Below are 27,308 nucleotides of genomic sequence, written 5' to 3' on the forward strand. Positions count from 1 at the left end.
TAGTAACATTGCAAATTATACCTACAGGCTATGACACCAACACAGTACATGTTTATCAAATGGTACCTCTGTATAAGAGCCATTATGGAAGGAATTTGTGGGACCAGCAGGGGACAATGCTTGAAACTTGTAATTAATGACTACTCACAGCTGCATGACCAGATACAAATGACTAGGGCTCTCATAGATATCTTCCAAGGCAACGATGTTCTCATGCTTGATCCTGAGAAAAAAAAGAAAAACTGTAAATTAGCTTCTAGGTAGATTATTATCTGGACTGAACTGATCTACCTGAAATTGCCATTTGTTACTAAGATCATTTGGTCACAGGAATATATAAGTAATACATAATATGTGAAAGGCATACTGCAGTAAAGAGTTCATTTTATTTTTTTAAGACAATTTATGTTTTAAATGAACTTTTTACATTTTTGTACGAATAAAGCTGCACAAATAAAAAATAAAATTACAAAGTAATATAAACTTTGGATGTTTTATTTCCAATTTATTGAGCAATATTTTCATGTGTGTCCTGGGGCATGTTCATCATATACATAGAACTATATATGTACATATATATAGTTATTTATAAAGAGGGGAAAATAAGTATTTGATACGCTGCCGATTTTGCAAGTTTTCCCACCTACAAAGAATGGAGAGGGCTGTAATTTTTATCGTAGGTACACTTCAACTGTGAGAGACAGAATCTAAAAAAAATCCAGAAAATCACATTGTGTGATTTTTTTACATAACTAATTTGCATTTTATTGCATGAAATAAGTATTTGATACAATAGAAAAATAGAACTTAATATTTGGTACAGAAACCTTTGTTTGAAATTACAGAGGTCAGACGTTTCCTTTAGTTCTTGACCAAGTTTGCACACACTGCAGCAGGGGTTTTGGCCCTCTCCTCCATATCAGATCTTCTCCAGATCTTTCAGGTTTCGGGCCTGTCGCTGGGCAACATTTAGTGTCAGCCCCCCCCCCCAAAGACAGGTCTGGAGACTGGCTAGGCCACTCCAGAACCTTGAAATGCTTCTTACAGAGCCACTCCTTAGTTGCCCTGGCTGTGATCCAGCCACGACCCATCTTCAATGCTCTTACTGAGGGAAGGAGGTTGTTGGCCAAAATCTCGTGATACATGACCCCATCCATCCTCTCTTCAATACGGTGCAGTTGTCCTGTCCCCTTAGCACAAAAGTACCCCCAAAGTATGATGTTTCCCCCACCATGCTTCATGGCTGGGACGGTGTTTTGGGGTTGTACTTATCCTTCTTCTTCCTCTAAACACGGCAAGTGGAGTTGATACCAAAAAGTTCTATTTTGGTCTCATCTGACCACATCACCTTCTCCCATGCCTCCACTGGATCATCCAGATGGTCATTGTTGAACTTCAAACGGGCCTGGACATGCGCTGGCGTGAGCAGGGGGACCTTAAGTGCCCTGCAGGATTTTAATCCATGACGGTGTAGTGTGTTACTAACAGTAATGTTTGAGACACTGGTCCCAGCTCTCTTCAGGTCATTGACCAGGTCCTCCCATGTAGTTCTGGGCTGATTCCTGACTTTTCTCTGAATCATTCTTACCCCACGAGGCGAGATCTTGCATGGACCCCCAGACCAAGGAAGATTGACAGTCATCTTGTGTTTCTTCTATTTTCTAATAATTGCGCCAACAGTTGTTGCCTTCTCACCATACTGCTTGCCCATTGTCCTGTAGCCCATCCCAGCCTTGTGCAGGTCTACAATTTTGTCCCTGGTGTCCTTAGGTGGAGAGGTTGGAGTGTGATTGAGTGTGTGGACAGGTGTATTTTATATAGGTAACGAGTTCAAACAGGTGCAATTAATACAGGTAATAAGTGCAGAGTAGGAGGGCTTCTTAAAAAAAACTAACAGGTCTGTGAGAGCCAAAATTCTTGCTGGTTGGTAGGTGATCAAATATGTATTTTTAGATTCTGTCTCTCACAGTTGAAGTGTACCTACGATAAAAATTACAGACCTCGCCATTCTTTGTATGTTGGAAAACTTGCAAAATCGGCAGTGTATCAAACACTTATTTTCCCCACTGTGTATATTATATATATATATATATATATATATGTATATATATATATATATATATATGGTCTTGACACATTGTTCTGGGTTATAGAAGGCATCTTGTGAAAGTTATGAGCCAGCTACAATCACAGCCTTTATAAAAACACCATAATGCATCTACTAGGTGCTATCGTACTCCCAATATTCAAATATTGCCCCTAAGAAGCATTTTATAATACTAGTTTTAATAGATATTATACTTTGCATCCACCATTGGTTAACATTATCCACCATAACGCCCTCATCACCAGGTATTTTACCCTCCTCGTCAGCCAATAGTGCAATCAGTGGCCCAATAATGCCGCTTTCTGCACTCTCCAATAAAAGTCATTTTACTATCTCTATGAAGAAAGGATGGAGCCAGGATGCTGAATAGATATGGTGATAAAATATCAGGAATGATTTTAAAGTAGCCATAGTGTTCTGTTGATGGGTTTTGCCAAGCCCCGATATAATTATAGGTGTAACTTCGATATTTTATTGGTCTACTTTATTAGTCTATACAAGATATATCAACTTTACAAGTGTAGAAACATAATTACAGCAGAGATATATCCATGTTCCTGAACACAGTCATATTGAGCCAGAATGAATACTCACATTTGGCCTCTTTTGCCATTGTTGCTCAGATTAATGTGGTTTGTAGAAAAAAATCGCAGATCTGCAGTGCCCCATAAAATATCGGATAGCACTTGGTCATGTTATAAGCTCATGTGAGCGGGCCTTTACACTGCATTAAATTACAGAAATATTTAGAGAGGATTAGCAGGAAAAAAATGATGGGAGTGTTTCCTTTCCTAGCCATGCAGTTTGCCTGTACAAACATTTGTAAAAGAACGGAATATACTAAAAAGCTCATTGAATTCAATGCTGATACCCTAAGGCTGTGTGCCCAAGATGAGTTTTTAACGCTGTCAATTTTTGCTGATGTAGCTCGCCGCAGGGCAGCAGCCACAGGCGAGGCACTGGTCTCTTACTTTTACGACCCGATGCGCTACATGAAAGTGAGGGTCCTGGCTATATGTTGGTGTCGGTGCTGTGAGGGCCTTGTGCTCGTGCAAGCCGCTGTGGCTGATGGCATTGGCTGGCCAGGACCATAGGTTCAGCAGTTCAATAAAGTAGACTCCCGTTCTATAACACAGTCTTTACGTAAGGTTTGTATACAAGGGCCAGCGGGTACAAAGTCTTATGGACGTTTCCTTCACATTGTAAAGCGTTTTCATTCACATAGTATCCTTCCACTGTAGTCTACTCCAGGGCCGGTGAAGCACACTGTTTCGCCCTACGTAGTCACAGCCTAGCTTGTTGCCACAGTCTTGATCAGCAAGTCTCTCTATCTGGTCAGTGGCTCTGCATCCTATTTCTTCCACTACTGGCGCCCTTGATCTCCCGCTCGAGACCACCACTAGTCCCACAAACTCAATCCTGTTTAGGTCTGTTACCTTCAGCGGTTTGCAAGCTCTGGGTTTCTCGTGACACGTTGTCCTATCCAAGGATTCCTTTTCTGGAAGGCTGCTCTGTCTCATCTGTCACTTCAGGATCGAGCTACTCCCTTGTCCCTTAAGTCTCTTTTCCTCTGTAGTTCACCAAAAATGGCAGCACTACTCACAGAACTTTTCCTACTCGAACTTGAGCTTGTCCCTATCTAACTATTTACAGGAAGCAGTGACTTGCCCTAACACTTACACTTATCCCTCCCACTATGGGCTAGTCCCAAACAATAACTATCTTACTCTAATGTCGCTACCTAACCACAATAAACTACCTTATACTACCTATCTTGTGTCCTAAGCCCTAAACTATGTCTTAACCAACACTTATCCTGTACTGTACACCAGGGCTGTGGTGTCGGAGTCTATTTTGGCAGAGTCGGTATAAAATGTACCGACTCCTAAAATATATAATAAATTGGTACACTAATACAATGCAGGATGTGCTCCAAATTTTTTCATAAGAATTTGGGAAAGTTATGAAATGTCCTATAAATGTCTGTTCTGTTCCTGATCTAATGATCTCGGCTTTTAATTGAGAGGAATCTGTGCTGCACTTTATGTACATGCTCAGTAGTGAGGCAGTGCTGCACCTTATGTACATGCTCAGTAGTGAGGCAGTGCTGCACCTTATGTACATGCTCAGTAGTGAGGCAGTGCTGCACCTTATGTACATGCTCAGCAGTGAGGCAGTGCTGCACCTTATGTACATGCTCAGTAGTGAGGCAGTGCTGCACCTTATGTATACGCTCAGTAGTGAGGCAGGGCTGCAGCTTATGTACACGCTCAGTAGTGAGGCAGTGCTGCACCTTATGTACACGCTCAGTAGTGAGGCAGGGCTGCACCTTATGTACACGCTCAGTAGTGAGGCAGTGCTGCACCTTATGTACACGCTCAGTAGTGAGGCAGTGCTGCACCTTATGTACATGCTCAGTAGTGAGGCAGTGCTGCACCTTATGTACACGCTCAGTAGTGAGGCAGTGCTGCACCTTATGTACATGCTCAGTAGTGAGGTAGTGCTGCACCTTATGTACATGCTCAGTAGTGAGGCAGTGCTGCACCTTATGTATATGCTCAGTAGTGAGGCAGTGCTGCACCTTATGTACACGCTCAGTAGTGAGGCAGTGCTGCACCTTATGTACATGCTCAGTAGTGAGGCAGTGCTGCACCTTATGTACACGCTCAGTAGTGAGGCAGTGCTGCACCTTATGTACACGCTCAGTAGTGAGGCAGTGCTGCACCTTATGTACATGCTCAGTAGTGAGGCAGAGCAGCACCTTATGTACATGCTCAGTAGTGAGGCAGGGCTGCACTTTATGTACATGCTCAGTAGTGAGGCAGGGCTGTGGAGACGGGAATGAGGGAAATTGAGGAGTCGGAGGTTTGGCTTACCAACCTATACGTTACCAACATTATGGATTATCTTTACATTACTTATACACTATATATATTACACTTCACGTGATAAAAGATGCAAGATGTAGTACACACAACATGATTAGTGTCTTCGGGGGTAGGAACAGTCCAATCCACACCCCTTAGGCTGCGTGCCCACGTTGCGTATTACAGGCGTATATGCTGCGGAATTTCCGCAGCGTAAACGCTTGTAAAACGCATGTATATCCGCACCCCATGGTCCCCAATGGCATTCCGCAATGTCAATGCCCATGCTGCAGATTTTTCCGCAGCGTATATGCTGCGGTCAAAAATCCGCAGCATGTTCATTAATTTTGCGGAAGCGCAGCGGAATCAATGTGCGGATGGTACCCAAGTCTGGATGAGAGGAGACTCTCATCCAGACCTGGGTACCAAAGAACCTGTAAGAAAAAGAAAAAATAAAGTTTATACTTATCTTCTGATGTCTTCCCGGTGTTTTCCCGCCGTCGCGCTGTTGTGTGCAGGACCTGCCACGTCATTGAGTCATGTGACCCATCACATGACTCAATGACGTCACCGCAGGTCCTGCACACAACAGCGTGAGCCGCTCAAGACTCCGGACAGGGCAGAGAATGCATCGGAAAGTGAGTATAAACTTTATTTTTTTATTTTTTACCATTCTGATTCTTTTTTTTAACTATTACTTGGTCACACTATACAAATCCATGCCGGTTGCATGGATTTACATAGTGTGAACAAGTTGTCAAGTACTTTTCCAAGTGATGCTTAAATCACTTGGAGAAGAGCTTGATAACCCGCATGCGGAAATGCATGCAAAGATGCCTCACAAACGCTTCTACCTGGCGGGAAAACCGCATGTAAAATCCGCATGCGATTTTCCCGCCAGGGAGAAGCGTAAAAAATATGCTTCAGTTCCGCAACGTGGGCACTTAGCCTTACACTGCGTCAAAAATGCAGTGCCTTACAGTTCCAGCAAAGTGGATGGGATTTATAGAAGTCTCATGCCTACTGTGCTTTTTTTACTCATCTTAACCTGCCTTGTAGTGCATGTTTTAAATCCACGATATATCAATTACTCTTGCGGATACGCAGAGTTTTATGGGCCGATTTTTCCTATAGAATTGAATCAGATTTTATATAATAGGTGCAAAAATGGTGCAGAAAATCTGCAGCATCAATAGATCACCAAAACTCATTGTGGGAACCTAGCCTAACAGGAGTCACCGGTAAAAGAAGACAGTTTGTGATATTTCTTCCCTCCTAAATATTCCATCATCAACTGTGAGTGGTGTTATTGAAAAGTGGAAGAGTTTAGGAACTACAGCACAAAACTGTGTACGGGCAGTACATACAATGGCGCTATGTTCAGTGGAAGCACCAGTAAGAAGGAAAGGACATGGTATTGTAAAGTCATTATACTGTACTGTATGGTTTAAATAAATAAACAGAGAACATTTTCAAATCGTTTCGCAATGTAGGAGGAAAGGAGACCTTCAGGGGGCATCCAGAGCTGCTTCAATTAATTCATTAGTAATTGGGATCTAAAGCTACACATATATTCTTTGTATTTGACTTCAGGATCAGTGCCTCTCCAGGTAACCCCAGTCTAACAAGCTTTCCTGGAAATAAGCTTGGTAGGTTAGCATGATGTACTTTGCAAGGCTGAATGAGGTTTATTAGGAACCTAATGTGAATACAATATATTTTTCCCAGAATAGATAATTAATTTTTTTATGTTTGTACCTTGTGTAGTATTGATAAAAAATAATCAGCACCAATCCATGCGTTATATCATAAATACATGATGTAACCAATAATGAAAATGTAATAGTTTTTAAAAAGATAAAACACTTATTAAATTAATAACATTCAAAAAGAGGATGAAAAACAAGAAGGTATTATAGAAGGTAGGGCTAGTTTATGTACATAGATTTCACAATCTGGTGTGCCCAATATTTCCCAAATTCCCGAGTTCTGGGGGAATGAAGTTCCCACCACAGTGTCACACCAGTAAACGCCTTGTCTGTGTCACTCTTTGTCAAATAGCATTTTATTTATCTGTTATGCAACATTTAGCTATTTGTAGGGCATCACAACAAAAGTCTTAATATTGATGAAGTTTGAGTTGTTTTATTTTACATACCTAGAGAGAGGCAATTATGATTTCACATGGGTGTAAATGGTCACCGTTATTTAGAACAAGATAAATGGATCATAAAACACTGAATAAAATATGCTAAAATAGCAGTTACGGTGCTGAAATATCAAAGTTTGTTTACTACAATCTAAGCTTAACTGGCAAGCATATACAAATCCAAATATGCTTTAGATTACTGCATCTCGGTTGGGAGAAAAGTGTTGGCCCATATTCTGCATGTAGCCGTCAGGATGAGATATTCATGAGATTTAAGATGGTCTACCCACAAGTGCAGAAAGGGTAATCACGTTATGGGTAAGATTGAATCAGTACAAGAGAAATAGATCTGCCATGACCCAGAGATAAGAAGTACTGGATATCTAAAGGGAAGAGACAGCAGTAATTATAAGCGCTGAGTATTATAGTATTTTATTACAGCTACTGTTATGTATCAATACATTTGCAAAAGATGCAGCTAAACTGTTGATCATTTTGCTCTTGCTTAAAATCCCATTCTATACTGCAGAAACTTCATTTTTTCACATATTTGGCATATTTTAAGAACAAGACCATAATAGTAATAGATGTGTATGAAAAAATCTATTCATGTAGACAGAATACAGAGATTGCTTTGCCAAACATGTTCTCATCCACCAGATATACAGTATGCAACTTGCAAACTGGATGGAAGATAGCTCCACTCAATCATTGCATGAAGCAGCATTACAAGGTTATCTTGTTTTCAGGCTATACATTCCATGGAATGTGTGATGATAGCACGTAGTCAAACAGCTGGGATAATCTGATTGTTCATGATCAGTGTGCAGTTCTCTTTTAGGACGTTGTGTAAGTGGACCCCCATCGATCTGCTTGCAATTAAAAGGGCACTCAAATATAAAACCAAACGTTATAAAGGTTTAGTTACTCTTTATTAAATTATGCATTTAACTAGATATACATAAAGTAGGAAAAAGTAATCTCCATACACACAAATTTTCAAGCCTAAAGGTCTGGTAACTTGCCAAAGATCTGAGGAACCAGGCACTACATCTAAAATTTCAACATCTGACATCAAAGACCAGTAGTACCCTAAGGAAAATAACTGTGCTGAGTGAATCCTTTTAGTCTGTGAAAAACATATAAATCAATTCTGAATATGTTTATGGGCTAACTTATCTACATTTTCTAGGACCACAGTCGTTTGACCTATTCAAGTGGAAACCTGAGAAATCGGAAAAGATCACTTGAAAAAGTAAGTAAACCCCTAAAACATAAAAAGGCCCCAAATTAGTATAAACATATAAGCAGGTTACAAGTGCTCCTGCGATTACTGATACTGTACGATACTGTATTTGCGAAAAAAACTAGATTGCGCTACTTAAAAAGAAAACTAATCCGAGAAATAAACCCCTTCCAGACACGGAAGAAGGAAAGGCAAAAACTAAAGGGCAATATGATTCTTCTGGTCAGTATGATTACAACAATATCAATCTACCAAACATGTATTTATTTACTTATTTTTTACTTATTTATTTTTCTGAGACCCGTAACTCTTTCATTTTTTCAGTCAATAGAGTTGCATGAGATCTTATTTTTTTGCATTTTTTTCCATTTCGCTTCTTATTGCATTTCTTTGCAGTGACTGAAATTTGATTCTCACTATGTTTACCAATCGGGTTTATAAATTTTATATTTTATTGGATAGTGCTCAGTAAGGCACATGGCCCCGGCGTCTGCACCATCAGAGGTAATCCGGGGAACAGGGATAGCTAGGGAGCCCCCTCACTTTAAGGATAAAGAAGGAGCTCATTGCTCCGGGATATCCACTTACAGTATCGTGACACATAGAATCTTCAGCACCTGGCTGTCATGGCAACCCATCAACTCCCCGTGATCAGTGGGGCCAATGGGTGTTTAGGACGGCGTGTCTCCAGGTGGCATTTAACAGTAGCAGGCAGGGTTCAGCTCCACTCGTGGCTGTTAGGTACAGAAGATGGCTGAATATCACTACCATCATCAGCTGGGAAAGATGCAGCCTCAGGAGATGGAAAAACAAAGACCCAACATTGGACATACCAGTATGTTCAATATAGATAAGGGATTAATAATTAAACGAGACAAGAAAAACAGTCACTCTCACAGTATATTAGACCATGATTCTAATATGTAAAAATCAGGTAGAGAACAAATGGAGTAATCTCCTACTGATCAATTCATTTTTTTTGCTAATGGCCGATTGAAGCCATTCACCCTTAGCCATGTGGGCTGGGTTTTGCAATCTTTTGTCCTGCTGCACAAAGACCAAAGCAGGGGGACTCCTGCTGTAGGCAGTAGTTTTAAGTCCGCCATACACATTAGATTAACATTGATCAAACCCACCGATACCAGTGGAATCAGCTAACAGTCTAATAATTATCAGGCTTAGTGGATTTCTAATGGCCAATCCTTTTATTCTCCAAGAGAAAGGACACTACCTGACTCCTTTAACAGCGGCGGTAATAGAGGAAACCGGAGCAGTCGTCCTAGCCAAGCATTTCTGATTATTGTGGTAGAGATAGCTATCGTCAATCGTCCAAATGATTGGCTGACTGCTATCTATTCTCTAAGGGAGGCTTTGCACCCAGTCAGAGAGAGTGTAAGGGCACAGTGCGCAAGGCTAAGTTTTATTAAGCAACAGGGCTCTATTCACTTAAAAAAGTTGACCATTAACCCTAGAATGCATGACCATAAAAATCTACACTTTCACATACCTGGGGCCTTTTAAGCCCGTGTGCAAATAATAAATAAATGACCAACTGGAAATGACAAACAACTATATACCTGAGGAATACCTAGAGTTTCAAAATTCTAACTAAAGAAATCTTGCAGAAAATAGAAAACAATTAACAGGGCGGGCCTGCGAGGCCCCAGGTATGCGTTCTAGGGTTAAAAAGTTGGAGCCGACCGCTGGGAATTTTTATCCCAAACAGAGCATTTTTAACCCCATTAGAATGGAGCAGCTTTACACATTCCCGACCAAAGTTTTATTCATTCATTGCGGGGCAGCTGGAAATAACAGTGACCAGCAGCCTCATAGAAGTTCACTGCCAATTCATGCTGGTCTCAACTATTGGACCACCACCAATTAATAAATTATCACCTATCCTGAGGATAGGTAATGACTTATTTCCAACCGGACAACCCCGTTAATGTTCACAAATTATGCCTGAAGGATAAAAAGACACTATTTAGAGCTATCATCTGACATGTTCATGAGCCTAAAGAGTGTCCTGTTGGCATATGTTTTATCTGGGCACTGCTTCTTGGCATTATTTAAGAGCATAGTCTACCATACTATTCAATTCCGCAAACACCTTTTTTGTATGCAATTGAGCATGTTGTTTAATTCTCTTGGTAGATAAAAATAAAAGTATACCTCAACTGCAGGCTCTTATCATTGCGTGAATTGGACCTGTGATATTCATTGTTTTAGTGCATATTTCGATCAAGTGAAGATCAACAGAAGCCGCATATGAAGTTCTTTTCATTACTTACATTGATAAAAAGGTGGGAGACAAGAACACTATGATAAAGCACAGTAAACAGTGCTGCTTAATAGCAAGGTGCAGTGAAGCATTGATTGTTCTCGGTAAAGCAGCAGATGTTCTGTTATCTAGAATCCAGGCAACACAGACACACAAAACACATATCACACATAGTGTCCGTGTGTAAAACACATAGGTCCCAATTACTCATTCTGAAAATCCTGCCACCATGCCCGCAGAAAACAAAAGCGTAATTGCCAACTATTATTTATTTCATCTGATCTTATCCTGCTACCCAATGGGATATAAATAGACTGTCACTAATGCATCTACAGGGAGCAAGAGGAGAAATTCAACTTTACAGAAGGTGAATAGTGAAAAACACATGCATTTCAAGGAACACAATTTCAACAAATGTATCTGAAAAAGTAGGTCTATGCACAGATTTTTTTATAGTTTATTTACTTCTTACATGCGACACAAGGCATCCTGGCTCCAATCACTCCCCCTGCTCCCCACCTCTTTCTCTGCTAGGTATAGTTGCAGATGTCTTTTCTTAAGAATGGGTGATCAATATCAGAAACCTTACCAACCCCTTTAATAAAATTAAAAGTTTTAGAAAACTATTAGTGAACTCTAAATTTATACAGAGGAGTCCCTTATTTAAGACCCTTATGCCTTAAGGCCGCCATACACATTAGACAAATGTCGACTGAACCCGCCGATACCGGTCCATGGTCTAATGCAGTGTTCCCCAACTCCGGTCCTCAAGAGCCACCAATAGGTCATTGTTTTGGGATTTCCTTAATATTGCACAGATGATAATTACATCACCTGCACAGGCAACAATTCCATCACCTGTGCAATACTAAGGAAATCCTGAAACCTTTACCTATTGGTGGCTCTTGAGGACCGGAGTTGGGGAACACTGGTCTAATGTGTATGGGGGCACTGTCCAACTGAAGGACGGGAGAGATGTCAATCGTACATGTCTGATTTCAGAGTGCTGATTACATTGTTCTCCCTCAGACAAGCGCGTCCGACAACCATCTAATGTGTATGGCTGTCCTTAGGCCAGGCAGAGAGGTTCTACATGTACTTACAGTAGAAGAACAGTCTAAAACATTTTCTCTGATGTGACTGCTCGGAGAAAGTAAATGCCTGCTGAGGACAAATTATCTCTTCAGCCATTTCTGCTGCAATTGAAGGGTTAGACTGAGTTTATCTAATGTGTATAGTCATGCTTAAGGGCTATTCCCATTATATATTCATAGGGCATATCACGTGTATAATATTGATTGGGAGGAGATCTATCCTCTGACATTCATGTCAATCCAAAGTATAAAGGGACCGATGTCCCTTTCGATTTTCCCTACATAGCGGTGCACCTGACCAGACACCATACAAGGAACGTCAATGCAGCTTCATCAAAGTGAATGGAGCTAGGTAGTAGACCCTGGCACCACCATTGGAGAGAAATACAGTTAGAGCAGTGTTTCCCAAACTCAAGTCCTACTCCTCACGACCCCCAACAGATCAGGTTTTCAGGATTTCCCTAGTATTGCACAGGTGGCAGTTTCTGATGCCTTCATAATAATTCCAACACCTGTGCAATACTAAGGAAGTCCTGAAAATATGATCTTTGGTGGGCCGTTAGGACTGGAGTTTGGAAAACACTGAGTTAAAGGTAGTATTAATTGTAAAAGATTGACTAATTTAGTTGAGCGGCTACTTCATTCTGGCTTGGCGGATGTCTCAACAGCAAAAACATAGCAGTGTTTTGTAGCAACCTAAAAGTAGGCAATAAATGCCACAAATGCCGTGCTTAAATGTGAATGTACTTAGATATAATAAATTTATTATGCTTGTAAAATCCGCTTTTATTGCCGCACATATGAAGAACCTTCTCACAATGCGCCTTAATGTGATCTCACTTGTGCCTTCCATGGTGCTTATTTAGTAAAAAGCTGTAAATAATTGCAGACACACCCGTCTCATCTCTTCCTTTTAGTATTTGGTCTTATTATTAAATACGACAATTAAATTCATAGCTTATTAACTATTAGAAATGACACACCCTGTTGTCAGAAATCCAGTCTGATAGATTGATTATCTGACAAAATCTGGTTGACAAAGATGACATGTCTTGCATAATTTGTTAAATAATATGGTTGATTTGCCTTAGGTTGCTGTTCTTATTATTAATGCAAATTATTTTTACTAATTGCGTTTACTAGAACAATTTATGGACGCAGTGTGCCTGGGAATTTGTGCTCATTCTGGCAAAAAAAGAGCAAGTCAAGCAATGATGTTAGATGATGAGGTTCCGTGAAGCTCTCGACCCACAGTTCTTGGAGTTTGGAACTCTGTCATTATAGTAGTACAACAATAATATCATGGATCATTAAAAGGTTAAAATAAGCAGGCCCATCTCTATTCATACATAGTTTTAGTCATGTACCAACAAAAAAAATGCTGTCCTATGAAGAGTATCTGCCAGGATTTAGGACAAGAGCTTGTAGCTGAAGATTGGGGTATTGTTCAGACAAAGTATATTAGTAATGTTGAATACTTGCTGATTTAAGGATAGTTAAAGAGGTTGTCCACTACTTTTTCATTGATGACCTATCCTTAAGATATGACATCAACGTCTGATCTGCCGGGGTCCAACACCCGGCACCCCCCAATCAACTGTTACTGGTGTTGACAGCGGCCGACGGGTGGAAGTACTCACTTACAGAGCTGGCCGTCTTCTGGTTGTGACCGAGGCTTGGTACTGCACCTCCGCCTCCTGGTATTGCACCTCCCTATATTGATTTGAATAGGAGGTGGAGGTGCAGTACCAAGCCTCTGCCACTACCAGAAGACGGCCAGCTCTGCGAGTGAGTACTTCCAGCCGGTGGCCGCCGATACTGGTAACAGCTGATCGGCGGGGGTGCCGAACCATGGCCGATCAGACATTGATGACCTATCCTAAGGATAGGTCATCAATGAAAAAGTAGTGGACAACCTCTGACTACAGTTGTTTTTTTAAAAAAGTTAATAAAAACTCATTTAAATACCAAATTATTATTTTATGTATTTTGTTTTCTAGAATGTTTCTTCTTACACAATTCTATATAGTCTCCTTAACAACCATCAGTGACAACTATTAACTTTCATTCCATGTATAGTCCGACACTAATTAAAAATAGCCCCATGTCACAAGAGATGATAATATTCTCACAGGAAATATTAGTATAGACTTTGCTACAATTAAACGACACCCGTAAAGTCCATTCTTAATTAAACCCTTCATATTTTCAATTTAAAGTCAAAACACACCTCATAGGGCTTGAAGCATTTTAATTAAGATGCATGAAAGTATTTCAGAATATACAGCATGTTCATTATCACAGTGAACTTTAGGTGGAAGCAAATTAATAAAATTGTGCTAACAGAAGATTGATCCATTTTTACAAGAGAACATTAACATTGATTAATGTATGCATCAACATATGGATGTGGCTGATGGCAATAACTGTCAAATGCTCAAGAAAGCGAATTACATTTTTAGGCCCTTAATTCATTTTTTACAAGCTTGTTTGTGGCGTTTTTTTTTTTTTAATAGAAACACATTTTTTCCTGTGGATGGAAATAAAAAAATGTGCATCAAAAGTATAAAAAAAAGACACCCAAAAAATTACATCTTATGGCTGAAATGGGAATATCTGTTTATATGCAGCAGCCAGAGGTAGATGGAATTATAGAAACAGTAGAACAGACTGGAGTTTCTGGAACGTAGGAGTTACATAAGCTGAAAGGCTCATTTTTCTATGTTGGTGCCATAACTCCCCTTCACTTCTATACGAGTTACAGAAACAGCTCAGCACAGCCCACTCAACTGTTGCAGCAATCTGTCCACATCTGGCCATCACATGAAAGCAGCTATTCTCATTACAAGCCTGAATGACTGAAGTCAAATAAAATGTTGAACAAAAGGCATAAAAAAATCTTGTAGTAGAAATCCGTATAATACAAAGCTTTGTTACAAACTTAAAAAAAGTGTGTGACGGAAGCTTCAAAGTAACTTTTTTTGTGGCAGTAACCTTATAGTGGTGCTTGAAAGATTGTGACCCTTTCAGAATTTTACATTTATCTGCATAGATTTGTCCTAACTACAGATTTTCACACAAGTATTAAAAGTAGATAAAAAGAACCAAATCAAACAAATGACTAAAAAATATTAGACATTTTTATGGAGGAAAATAATCCAATATCATGTCTTTGAGTAACAAAAGTATATGAACCTTTAGGATTAGCAGATAATTTGATAGTGAAATTATAGTCTTGTGTTTTTAATCAATGGGATGACAATCAGGAGTTAGTGGGTGACCTGTTTTGTATAAAGAGCAAGGGCCTATCAAAGTCTAGTTTTCATAAAAAGTTTCTAAAAAAAAGTGTGCCATAGCAGGAAAAATTTACATTTTTGAGGACCTCAAAAGAAGAGTTGTTGATGTTTATCTAGCTGGAAAAGGTTGCAAAACCATCTCTACAGAGTTTGGACTCCACAGTCAGACAAATTGGAGTAAATTCAAATGGAGGAAATTCAAGACCATTATTACCCTCCCCAGGATTGGTCAACCAAGAAGGATCACTCCAAGAGCAAGGCGTATAATAGTGAAGTCACAAAGGAATATAAGGTAACCTCTAAGCAACTAAAGGCCTCTCTTACATTAGCTAATGTTAAAAGAGGTTGTCCACTACTATAAGTAATGCCCCCATCAATTTAATCTTTGGAAATACGTCAAGTTCCGAGAATCTAGAGGTGTGACCCAGTGAGACGCACCCCCCTGATTGATGGGCTGTGAGCGGGGTTTAACCGGACGTCAGAGCGCAGCATCTAGCGTGTGCTTGCGGTCAATTAGGGGGATGCGTGTCACTGGGCCACACGTCTGGGTTCCCAGAACTTGATGTGACACCAGCGGATGTCAGAGGAGGCTGCAGCCGGGGTCACGTGATGCCAGTGAGTGGCCAGTGATAGCGCTGCTCACAGGCACTTATAACAACAGAAGGTAATTTAAAAAAGAAGTTCTTTCCAAAGTTTAAAATCGATGGGGGCATTATTTATACTAGCAGACAACCTCTTTAATGATCATGAGTCCACCATTAGGAGGACACTGAACAACAATGGAGTGTATGGCAGGATTGCAAAGAGGAGAAAGCCACTGCTTTTCAAAAAGAACATTGCTGCCTATCTGCAGTATGCTAAAGATCACCTGGTCAAGCCACAAGGCTATTGGAGCAATGTTTTGGTGATGGATTACAGCATAAAAACCTCATACCGTGTATGGTGGTAGTACCATGATTTGGGCCTGTTTTGCTGCAATTGGACCAGCCCAGATTGCCATCATTGATGAAACAATGAACTTTTAATTATATTAGCAGATTCTATAAGAAAATGTCAGAACATCTGTCCATGAGTTTAAAGGGGTTGTCCACCACTAGGACAGCCCCTTTTCAATCTGAATGTTTGCCCCCATTAAAATGAAAACCATCACCGAACATTTGGCAGTGTTTTAGCAGCGAGAGCTCATCACTTTTTAAAAACAGTATATCATTCAATATTTTTGTAAAACTTATTGGGAGATGATATATTATATATGTAAGCTCATGTAGGGACATATTCTTAATGTTGTTTGTGACCTACTATTGACTATGCTGTATACTCTATGGAGATCACATATTTGTATAATACTGCCAAACTGCACAAGTATTAAAACATCTACCCCAGAGAGACAGAGCTTTTTACTACCATCTCTGCCTTCTCAATGACCAAAAACACATCAATCTTTGAGGGTGTAGTAAACTAATGTAAATGCATAGGTCAAGGCTAAAAAAAATGACCTGGTCTGGAAATGGTTAAAGTTTCAGAGCAAAGTTAGTGTGATGTTCTCATGTAAGAGAAGAAGTAGGAGGTAATGCAGTCCATATTAATGCATGACATAATTTTCTCTACAATAAGCTGGAACCAGTAATGTGAGAAATAATTGTTTTTGCAGAATGTGAAACTTGGGCTGAGTTTTAACTTGCACAGATATAAAGTCATCACAATAAACGTCTTCTCATTTGGATAGGCAGCAAACACCGCCTCTCATACTATATAATTACCTAATTTCTTAACATCCACACCTACTTTTTAGCCAAGCAGCGTGGAGACTTGAAGATTACTGGCTTAATAACTTATGACAAATGCTTTTTTTTACTTTTTATTACCACAGATCACTTTTATTGCCGCTGGCTATCATGGTTTTCTAGTCAAACAAGCCAATCACAAAAGATGAAGATGTGACTATAGATATTGTGTGCAAATATTATTCTGCAAAAATTGTAACATTTTTGTGAATGCAAGCCTTCTTGCTCCTTTCAGAGCTGCCTATAGAATTCTATCCTTATTAAAACTCTATGGCTCCTCCACCATGTTTCTCTGTAGGTGGGGTGAACTTTTCTTTATAGGCTTCATTTCATTGTCTATAAACATAACACAGGCATGCATTGTCAGAGAGCTCTAGTTTAGTTTCTAAGATCCATAGAACATTTTCCCAGGATTGAGTAAAGTTTGTCTATGTAACTTTCAGCAAACTTCAATTGCTCTATATGCCTTCCTTTACGTAGAGGCATTTGTCCAGATGTCTCCATCTCAGCCTGAAGTTCTTTGCATGTTGTTTTTGGTTTCTATGCCATATTGCGAAACCATCTTTTGTATGGCTCTCATCAATTTCCCACTTTCCACCATCACCTGGATGGTTCTTGACTGTTCTATGTGTAGCAAACCTCTTGATATCATTTCAAATTGAGGCTGTGATGCCAAGACATGCGGAGATAGTCTATAAACTTCTTGTGCTTGGTAATAATAGCATATGTGGTCTATGTAGACAGCTCTCCTATCTTTGCCATTGTGAAAAAGGAACTAGGAATCGAACTGGCCATTTTAAGAATTGAAGTCACCATTCATAGGCTAATTAAAGTTATGTGAGCACTGTCAAGGTGTTGAAAGGTGAGTCTAATTTCTCATTAATCCCAGGTTAGTCTGATTTTGTCCTTTATTTTAAATTACAGTATAAACTTAACTTCTCACGGCAATGAATGGAACGACTTGTGCTATTGATTCTTAGTAGGTATGTATTATCCACTTAACGTACATTCAAGAGATAACGTTGAAGCTCATTTTTACCACATTTTTTTTTCTTAAGGAAACAATAAATTAAAAGAAACAATAAAGTAAAATAAAGAAAAAGAACTTTGGAAAAAAATACACATATTTAAACTTTAATATTAAATGCTCTGTGCACCTTTGATAACTTTTTCTTCCTTTTGTGATTGTCTATATTTTTTTGCAAAACATCATGCTTATTTTTTTTGTAATCGGAAAAGCTGTTTGATGAGTCCCTCTGCTTTTGGTAATGTGTACTTATAGTTCCTTACTTCTCCGTCCTCTCTGTGATGTCCTGAGGCAGCTGGTGGCATGAGCACAGATAGTGACTTCTTAAAAAAAAAGTGAGGTGAATGGTTCTGCTTGGCTGCAGTGCTGGACTGAGAGCAGGCTGCAGCGTAAAACTGTTTTTGCTGCCATTTTTTGAAAATCGAGGTCAATTAGTGCTGTTTTGCAGTAATTTTTTTTAAAAATTCCTGGTAAATCCGCTTTGATTTTTCAGCGATTTCACACTGTTTGGCTGTGCTCAGATGTTGCGGTCACATTGCATTTTTTTTTCTGGAAAAAACGTGATTGTGGCAAAAACGCTAAGTCAGTTCCCTTCTTTATCCCGCGGTTGAATAGATGGAGAAGAAAACTAGTTTAGCTATTGAAAGGCCCCATTCACACACGGAATCCAAGACTAAGTACTGTATATCTGGAGATCAGGGCACCTATTTTAAATACATATTAGGATATATTTTTTAACTAGGCAACCCTTCTATTAACACTTTAATGATAAAGCTAAACATAATACTATTATGTGATTTAGCATGAAAGTATTTGCTTGGTCACTATAATTTTATTAATATAAATTTCCAATTTTGGTATTTGTTTTCAATTTAACATTGACCTTATGATGTTTATTTTCTATCATATGAACATGTAGAAAACATAAATAATGCATTTCCCTATAGAATAAAAAAAAAAAGTGCTAAAAGCCATTTGAAAGAATTAAGGTTAAACTCAAAGATCATTCTCTGCAGTAATTACCTATGAGTTTCGCAGCCAGACCACTGCAGCAATTTATTCCTAAAATAATTTCTGAGAAACACATCATAATCAGTTTGAGTGCTGACCTTCAAACAGAGCCGCATCAGGCAAAGGTTAACTAGTAATCCCTATTTAACTCCAATCTTCCAAGTACACGCAGTATAGGATATGAAGGAAATTGAACAAATTCTCATTCAATTTTATTGCTTCAAGCAAGAACTAATAGTATATCAATGTTTTTTACTTCATTACTGCCAAGTCTGGCCAACCACTGCACCTAGAAGGTCACATCTTTTGTTGCTTAATGGAATATGTGGCAAAAAAATATTTTTTTCCAATTTTTCATTTGCAATATAGTCAAAATGTTTTTCTTTTAAGAACATAGGCATAAAAGGAAAAAAAGACTACTGAATAATGCCAAGAATTGTGTATGGGATACTTTCCTCTGTTCACATCTGTGTTAGTTATTTCCAGTTTTCTGCTCCATTATATAAGCAGTACAGTAAGAACAACAGAATGACTATTTATTTTTATTTTGCTTCCTTATATAGCGCAACATATTACACAGCGCTTTACAGACATTGCCCTCACTGTCCCCATTGGGGCTCACAAATCTGATTTCCCTGTTAGTATGTAACACCTGATATGATGGATACAAACAATACCTGACAGACCTCACTGACTCTAATGGGGTTCGGTGAGTTTGCCTCATGGTGTCTGGCATTTTACCAGGCCTATTGTGCTATTTTGTCAGCCATTATTTACAAAATCTGCCATAGAAATGTGAAAAGAGCCTAAAATGTAAATCATTCTAACAATAAGAATCTGAAATCATAGTACAGTTTAAAAAGCCTTTTTTTATAAGGAATCTGTCAGCAGGCTTTTGCAGAGAGCTGCATGATGTAGAAACAGAGAGACTGATTCTAGCAATGTATCACTTACTGAACTGCTTGCTATAGTTTTAATAGAATCCCTGTTTTCTCTGCTGTAGATGTAGCAGTGCTCAGAATGCTGAGCTCTGTATAACCCCACCCACACCACTGATTGGCAGCTTCCTGTGTACACTGTACATTGTCAGAAAACTGCCAATCAGTGGTGAGGGCAGGTTTACAAAAATGAGGTGGACTGCCTTGCTCAAGACACCTAGTCCTCTAATGATAATCTCCTGCTGATAAAACCCTCATTGTATTGAAACTAAGAAAACTACTGAGCAAGTGACACATCTCTGGAATCAGGCTCAGCTCCTAAATTATGCTGCTCTCAGACTAAATAGCAAAAACCTGCTTGCATATTCCCTTTGAACATCCACTAGCCTGGACAGACCTCCATACAGATAATCTTCACATCTTAAACAGGAAAGCATAACGGATCCTTCATGATCACTGACATTTATGTTATATGACATGCTTCCATTTTCTTAAGGGTAAAATAGCAATGCACACTATGCTATTCTGCCAGCCAAAAAATGGAAACCTGACTAAAGGCCATCTGAAGCCACCATAGGCATTTACCACCAGAAACATGTATTTGAAATCAATAGGGATGTTCACGGAAAGTTTATCTGTGATATTTTTTTAATGAAAAGAGTAATATAAAGGCAAATGCTTGATGATCTGCTGTGCCCTCTAGACACGACATTAAGACATCCAGAGCAGTTGTCATTTTTGTTTTCAGTCCAGCACCACCCCCAACACCCTTCAGGCTTAGTTTGAACCTGATACATATTTATGATCTTATGTATTGTATACTTTCTGACACTTTTAGCGTTTGAGTATATGTTTATGTAAAACCATAAGGTTGTGTTTGAAAAAGGCATAACAGTACATGGATATATTTACTTTTATACTAGTGGTACTAGCAGTGTCAGACTGGGGTGCTAGGGCCCACAAATAACATTGATTCTGAGGGCCCAACTCTACAACTATATGCAAATATTTTGTGACCTTTCTTTGAAAATTTCCAGCCACCAGCATTTGCATGTAGTTCTACCACAAAATGTTGCATCTTTTTCAAATGATAGTTAACCCCTTTCTGAAATTGTGCGTAATAATACGTCCCTGTGCCGTTGGCCTTATGGACCAGGTATGTATTATTACGACACAGCGATCGCGCCCCCACATAAGCTGTGCGGGCGCGATCGCCGCCAGGTGTCAGATTCTGACAGCTAACACCCAGCACTCAGTGCCAGGAGTGGTGCCTGGTGACCCGATGCCGTCATGATGACATCTGGGTCACCAGCAAGTTAGTTTGATCATGCACAGTGCATGATCAAACTAACTTGTGTCGGCAGCACTGACAGGTTATAATGTATAGCAGTGATCCTGCACCGCTATACAGTGGGTACGGAAAGTATTCAGACCCCTTTAAATTTTTCACTCTTTGTTTCATTGCAGCCATTTGGTAAATTCTAAAAAGTTCATTTTTTTCTCATTAAAGTATACTCTGCACCCCATCTTAACTGAAAAAAAAAACAGAAATGTAGACATTTTTGTAAATTTATTAAAAGAGAAAAACTGAAATATCACATGGTCATAAGTATTCAGACCCTTTGCTCAGACACTCATATTTAAGTCACATGCTGTCCATTTCCTTGTGATCCTCCTTGAGATGGTTCTACTCCTTCATTGGAGTCCAGCTGTGTTTAATTAAACTGATAGGACTTGATTTGGAAAGGCACACACCTGTCTATATAAGACCTCACAGATCACAGTGCATGTCTGACCAAATGAGAATCATGAGCTCAAAGGAACTGCCCAAGGAGCTCAGGGACAGAATTGTGGCAAGGCACAGATCTGGCCAAGGTTACAAATTAATTTCTGCATTACTCAAGGCTCCTAAGAGCACAGTGGTCTCCATAATCCTTAAATGGAAGAAGTTTGGGACCACCAGAAGTCTTCCTAGACCTGGCCATCCAGCCAAACTGAGCAATCGTGGGAGAAGAGCCTTGGTGAGAGAGGTAAAAAAGAACCGCAAGATCACTGTGGCTGAGCTCCAGAGATGCAGTAGGGAGATGGGAGAAAGTTCCACAAAGTCAACTATCACTGCAGCCCTCCACCAGTCGGGCCTTTATGGCAGAGTGGCCCGATGGAAACCTCTCCTCAGTGCAAGACATATGAAAGCCTGCATAGAGTTTGCTCAAAAACACATGAAGGACTCCCAGACTATGAGAAATAAGATTCTCTGGTCTGATGAGACGAAGATAGAACTTTTTGGTGATAATTCTAAGTGGTATGTGTGGTGAAAACCAGGCACTGCTCATCACCTGCCCAATACAATCCCAACAGTGAAACATGGTGGTGGCAGCATCATGTTATGGGGGTGTTTTTCAGCTGCAGGGATAGGACGACTAGTTGCAATTGAAGGAAACATGAATGTGGCCAAGTACAGAGATATCCTGGATGAAAATCTCTTCCAGAGTGCTCTGGACCTCAGACTTGGCCGAAGGTTCACCTTCCAACAAGACAATGACCCTACGCACACAGTTAAAATAACAAAGGAGTGGCTTCAGAATAACTCTGTGACCATTCTTGACTGGCCCAGCCAGAGCCCTGACCTAAACCCAATTGAGCATCTCTGTAGAGCCCCAAAAATGTCTGTCCACCAACGTTCACCATCCAACCTGATGGAACTGGAGAGAATCTGCGAGGAAGAATAGCAGAAGATCCCCAAATCTAGGTGTGAAAAACTTGTTGCATCATTCCCAAGAAGACTCATGGCTGTACTAGCTCAAAAGGGTGTTTCTATTCAATACTGAGCAAAGGGTCTGAATACTTATGACCATGTAATATTTCAGCTTTTCTTTTTTAATAAATTTGCAAAAATGTCTCAAGATGGGGTGCAGAGTGTACTTTAATGAGAAAAAAAATGAACTTTTTAGAATTTACCAAGTGGCTGCAATGAAACAAAGAGTGAAAAATTTAAAGGGGTCTGAATACTTTCCGTACCCACTGTACATTATAACTGCGATCAGACTGCAAAAAGGGGAAAAAAAAAAGTAAAAAAAAGTTGTAAAACCATTTTTTAAAAAATAAAAATGAATAAAAAAATATATAAGGAAAAAATGGTGCTTTATCATCATACCGCCGAACAAAAAGTGGAATAAAACGCGATCAAAAAGGCAAATGTAAATAAAAATGGTACCGCTGAAAACATCATCTTGTCCTGCAAAAAAAACCAAGCTGCCATACAGCTCCATCAGCCAAAAAATAAAAAGGTTATAGATCTCAGAATAAAGCGATGCAAAAAAAATTATTTTTTCTATAAAATAGTTTTTATTGTATAAAAGAGCCACAACATAAAAAAACCATATAAATGTAGTATAGCTGTAAACATACTGACCCGAAGAATAAAGCTGCCTTATCAATTTTACCACATGTGGAACGGCATAAAAACAAAAAAAAAATTCCTGAATTGTTGGTTTTTGTTTATTCTGCCTCTCGAGAATCAGAATACAAAGCGATCAAAAAATGTCACATGCCCGAAAATGGTGCCAATAAAAACATCAACTTGTACACACTGACATGTGTACAGACCCATTCATTTGAATGGGTCTGTGTGTGTATGTGTCTCCGGTATGTGTAGAAACTGTCACCACACGTACCAGACACACTGACGTGTGAGATGCCTAACTCTGCTGCTTCATTATAGTGAATGGATCTCTTGGGGGTTCATCTGAAATACGTAGGAGCTATGTATATGGAGTCTGCACTGCATGCTATTCTAGGAAAATCTGCGCTCCAGGAGGCATATAGTGCCCCATCCCTCCCAAGTCTCACCGTATGGCTAAGCAGTCCTGTACAGCTACATATGGGGTATTTCTACATTCAGCAAAAATTGTGTGACAAATTTTGGTGCCATTTTTACCCATTTCCCAGTGTGAAGATGTAAAATCTGGGGCTAAAACAAAACTTTGGTGGTAAAAATTTAATTATTCTTTCTTTACCGCCCAATGGTGTAAAATTCTGTGAGGCACATGTGGTGACAACATCCTCACTGCGCCCCTAGATTAATTAATTGAGAGGTGGAGAGGTGTAGTTTGTAAAATGGGGTCTCTTATGGGAGGTTCTGCTGTTCTGGTACCTTAGGGGCTCTGCCAATGTGACATGGCCCCATGCAACCAGCCAGCAAAATATGAACTCCAATATGACGCGTCTTCCCTTCTGAGCTTTGCTCTGTGCCTCAAAAGTAGTTTTCGATCACATGTGGGGTATCTGCGTGCTCAGGAGACATTGAACAACAAGTTTTGCGGTCCAATTTCTCCTGTTACCCTTGTGAAAAAAAATTGGGGTTGAAATATAATTTTTGTGGGAAAAAAGTGATTTTTTTGTGAAACATTTGGGGGTTCAAAGTGCTCACCACACATCTAGATAAGTTCCTTAAGGGGTCTAGTTTCCAAAATGGTGTTACTTGTGGGAGGTTTCCACTGTTTAGGCACATCATGGGCTCCCCAAACGCAACATGGCGTCCGCTAATTATTCAAGCAAATTTTACATTCAAAAAGTCAAATGGCGCTCCTTCCCTTCTGAACACTGCCATGCGCCCAATCAGTGGTTTTATCCCACTTATGAGGTATTGGCTTACTCAGGAGAAATTACACAACAAGTGGTGTCACTTATGGGGGGTTTCCACTGTTAGGCACATCAGGGCCTCTCCAAACGTGACATGGCATCAACTAATTATTCAAGCAAATTTTACATTCAATGGCACTCCTTCCTTTCAGAGTCCTGCTGTGCGCCCAAACAGTGGTTTTCCCCCACATATGGGGTATAGGCGTGCTCAGGAGAAATTGCACAACAAATTTTTGGGTCCATTTTTTCCAGTTACCCTTGCAAAAATAAAAAAAATTGGGTCTAAATTAACATTTTTGTGAAAAGATATTGTTTTCTTTCACATTCCAGAAATTCCTGTGAAGCAGGAATGTGGTTTTGAGCACTATGAGGGGTGCAGTTTTTAGAATGGTGTCACTCTGGGGTATTTTCGGTCATATAGACCCCTCAAAGTCACTTCAAATGTGATGTGGTCCCTAAAAAAATGGTTTTGTACATTTTGTTAGAAAAATGAAAAATCGCTGGTCAACTTTTAACCCTTATAACTTCCTAACAAAAAAAAAATTTTGGTTCCAAAATTGTTCTGATGTAAAGTAGACATGTGGGAAATGTTATTTATTAACTATTTTGTGTGACATATCTCTCTGATTTAAGGGCATGAAAATTCAAAGTTTGAAAATTTCAACATTTTTGTCAAATTTCCGATTTTTTCACAAATAAATGCAAGTCATATCAATTACATTTTACCACTATCATGAAGTACAATATATCACAAAAAAATAACCTCAGAATCAGTGGGATCTGTTGTAGTGTTCTAGAGTTATTAGTTCACAAAGTGACACTGTTCAGAATTGTAAAATTGGCCTGGTCATTAACGTGCAAATAGCCTCCGGGGGTAAAAGGGTTGTCCGGTTTAAAAAGAAAAGTCTGCAGTCACTCTGTGACTGCAGACTAGTGAATCCTCCCAGTGTACACTGTGTGCTGCAAGGATTTACCCTTCTCTGCCCTGGGAGCGGCGGTTAGGTATGTGATATGCATTCTCCCGGGCAGAACCTGTCTAGTGGGTGTGGCCTTGTCAAAATATTGGAAATTTTTCTAATGTTCAGTGAGATATTGATTAAAAACTTACTTTAAAATGGGGTGTACTCATTTATGCTGAGCACTGTATATATGCACAGTATACACACACATATTTATAATACATATATCAACCTCATAACCATCTTTGTATGTGCCTATCTATCAATTTATCTATTTCATATCTATTTATCTACAAAAGGGAACCTGTCACCTCTGACAACACTATTTACTTGAAGATATAGGGGTTAATCTCTAGGTCTAGGTGAATAGCGTTACAATGCTGTCCAATCACCTGTCATGCATCTGGGTTCAAACCCGTGAGCCTGTGCTGTGTGGTCGGCTTCTCTGTCCACCGAGCCACAGCATATACACCTCTTCTGTTATCCTTGCTTCAGTTTTTTTAGGGTAACAGGTGTTTTCATTTACTCATTTGTCTGCCCATGACATTTGTGTAGCTCTATGTACTTTCCCCCTGCTGGTATTTCCTGCTGGTGATAGTTTCTTTTGGAAGTCCTATTGTAAAAACACTTCGCACTCATTTTGGTGTCTTCAACAGGAATATTTATTAATTGTAGCAAATCCAGGAAAAAACAAAACCGTTTACCAGAGTACGGATGATGGATGGTATCTCCTTTGAGAATATTATTGCCCTGAAAGCAGTGGGCATGGGAAAGTACCATATTTCAGTGTGGCGAGAAACTTTGTCGTGGAACATTAGAAGTTGGGCCAATATCTGCTTTAACCAGTTTGTCCTTAAGATTAGGAGGATGTCTAAAGCAGGGCAAAAACAGGATCTGGAACTCTTGTATGTTGGGATAGGCTGTCTTAATAATGTACCAGTGCTTACGGATAGATCTCTGGGTTCTGTAAGCAAAGGGGTGAAACGTATTCACGAAAGGGATGTATTCTGAGTTTTGTATGGTTGCAACTGACACAGTCCCTTGTTCTCAGTGTAGGACACCAGGTGAATACCCTCAAGCTACGAACTTTGAGCTCATCTCATGGAGTTGTAACTAACAGGTAGGTTTATCGGACACAATTCTCCTCACCTGCTGATATTGTAACACATCTAAGGACCTTTTCATAGGTGAGGGATGAAAGCTGTCATATTTCAAGAGGTTGTTCCGATCAGTGTTTTTCACATATAGGTCAGTGGTGAGTATGGCCAACGTATTTTTTTAAGACTAGTGTATCAAGAAAATTCAATTTGTGTTGGTCCATTTGTATAGTAAACCCTAGTCCAGGTCATGCTGAATTCAGTATGTTAAAAAATTGTAGAAGGGACTTGGATGAACCCCCCCAAATGCAGAACACATCGTTTCAAAACACAGCGTTTCCAAAAATATTGTTGAAAAAGATGATTGGAGTACACTACTTGTTTTGCGAATGCTGCCATGTAACAGTTTGCATATGGGTGGGCCACATTCGAGCCCACTGCGGTCCCCTGGACATGTAGGTAAAAAGAATCTTGAAACAAGAAATAATTTTCAAGTAACACAAAGGTAAGAAGGTCTGTACAAACAGATAGCACACGTGTATCTTGGGACGATGTCATGAGAAAATCCCTCACGGCTTTGATACCCTTGTCGTGTGGAATGGACATATATGAGCTTGAAACATCAAAGGACACTAAGACTGCGGGGTCAGGATCTCTAGTCTGTACAGGAAACAGCAGAGTCAGTTGCAGTTTTAGTGTGTTACCTGTTTTCACTGAGTGAGTTGGTACACTACCATAGCACCACCTTACTGAAAGTGCAGCTACCAAGAGAAAATTAACTTATTTCCTCCATGGAGCTGCCGTGTTTTTG

General features: G+C 39.6%; 1 protein-coding gene across 1 annotated transcript in view; it reads right to left on the reverse strand.

Annotated features, from left to right (window-relative positions):
• CAMK1D (calcium/calmodulin dependent protein kinase ID) overlaps window positions 1-27,308 on the reverse strand; it is a 356,546-nt gene that overhangs the window by 128,629 nt on the left and 200,609 nt on the right. Inside the window, exon 3 of the mRNA XM_073652382.1 lies at window positions 149-223. Within this exon, the coding sequence (XP_073508483.1) occupies window positions 149-223 (75 nt within the window). The remainder of the gene's footprint in view (window positions 1-148; window positions 224-27,308) is intronic.

This window comes from Phyllobates terribilis, unplaced genomic scaffold (assembly GCF_046119375.1).
Source record: "Phyllobates terribilis strain yellow unplaced genomic scaffold, ASM4611937v1 Scaffold_11__3_contigs__length_659146591, whole genome shotgun sequence".
NCBI lineage: Eukaryota > Metazoa > Chordata > Amphibia > Anura > Dendrobatidae > Phyllobates > Phyllobates terribilis.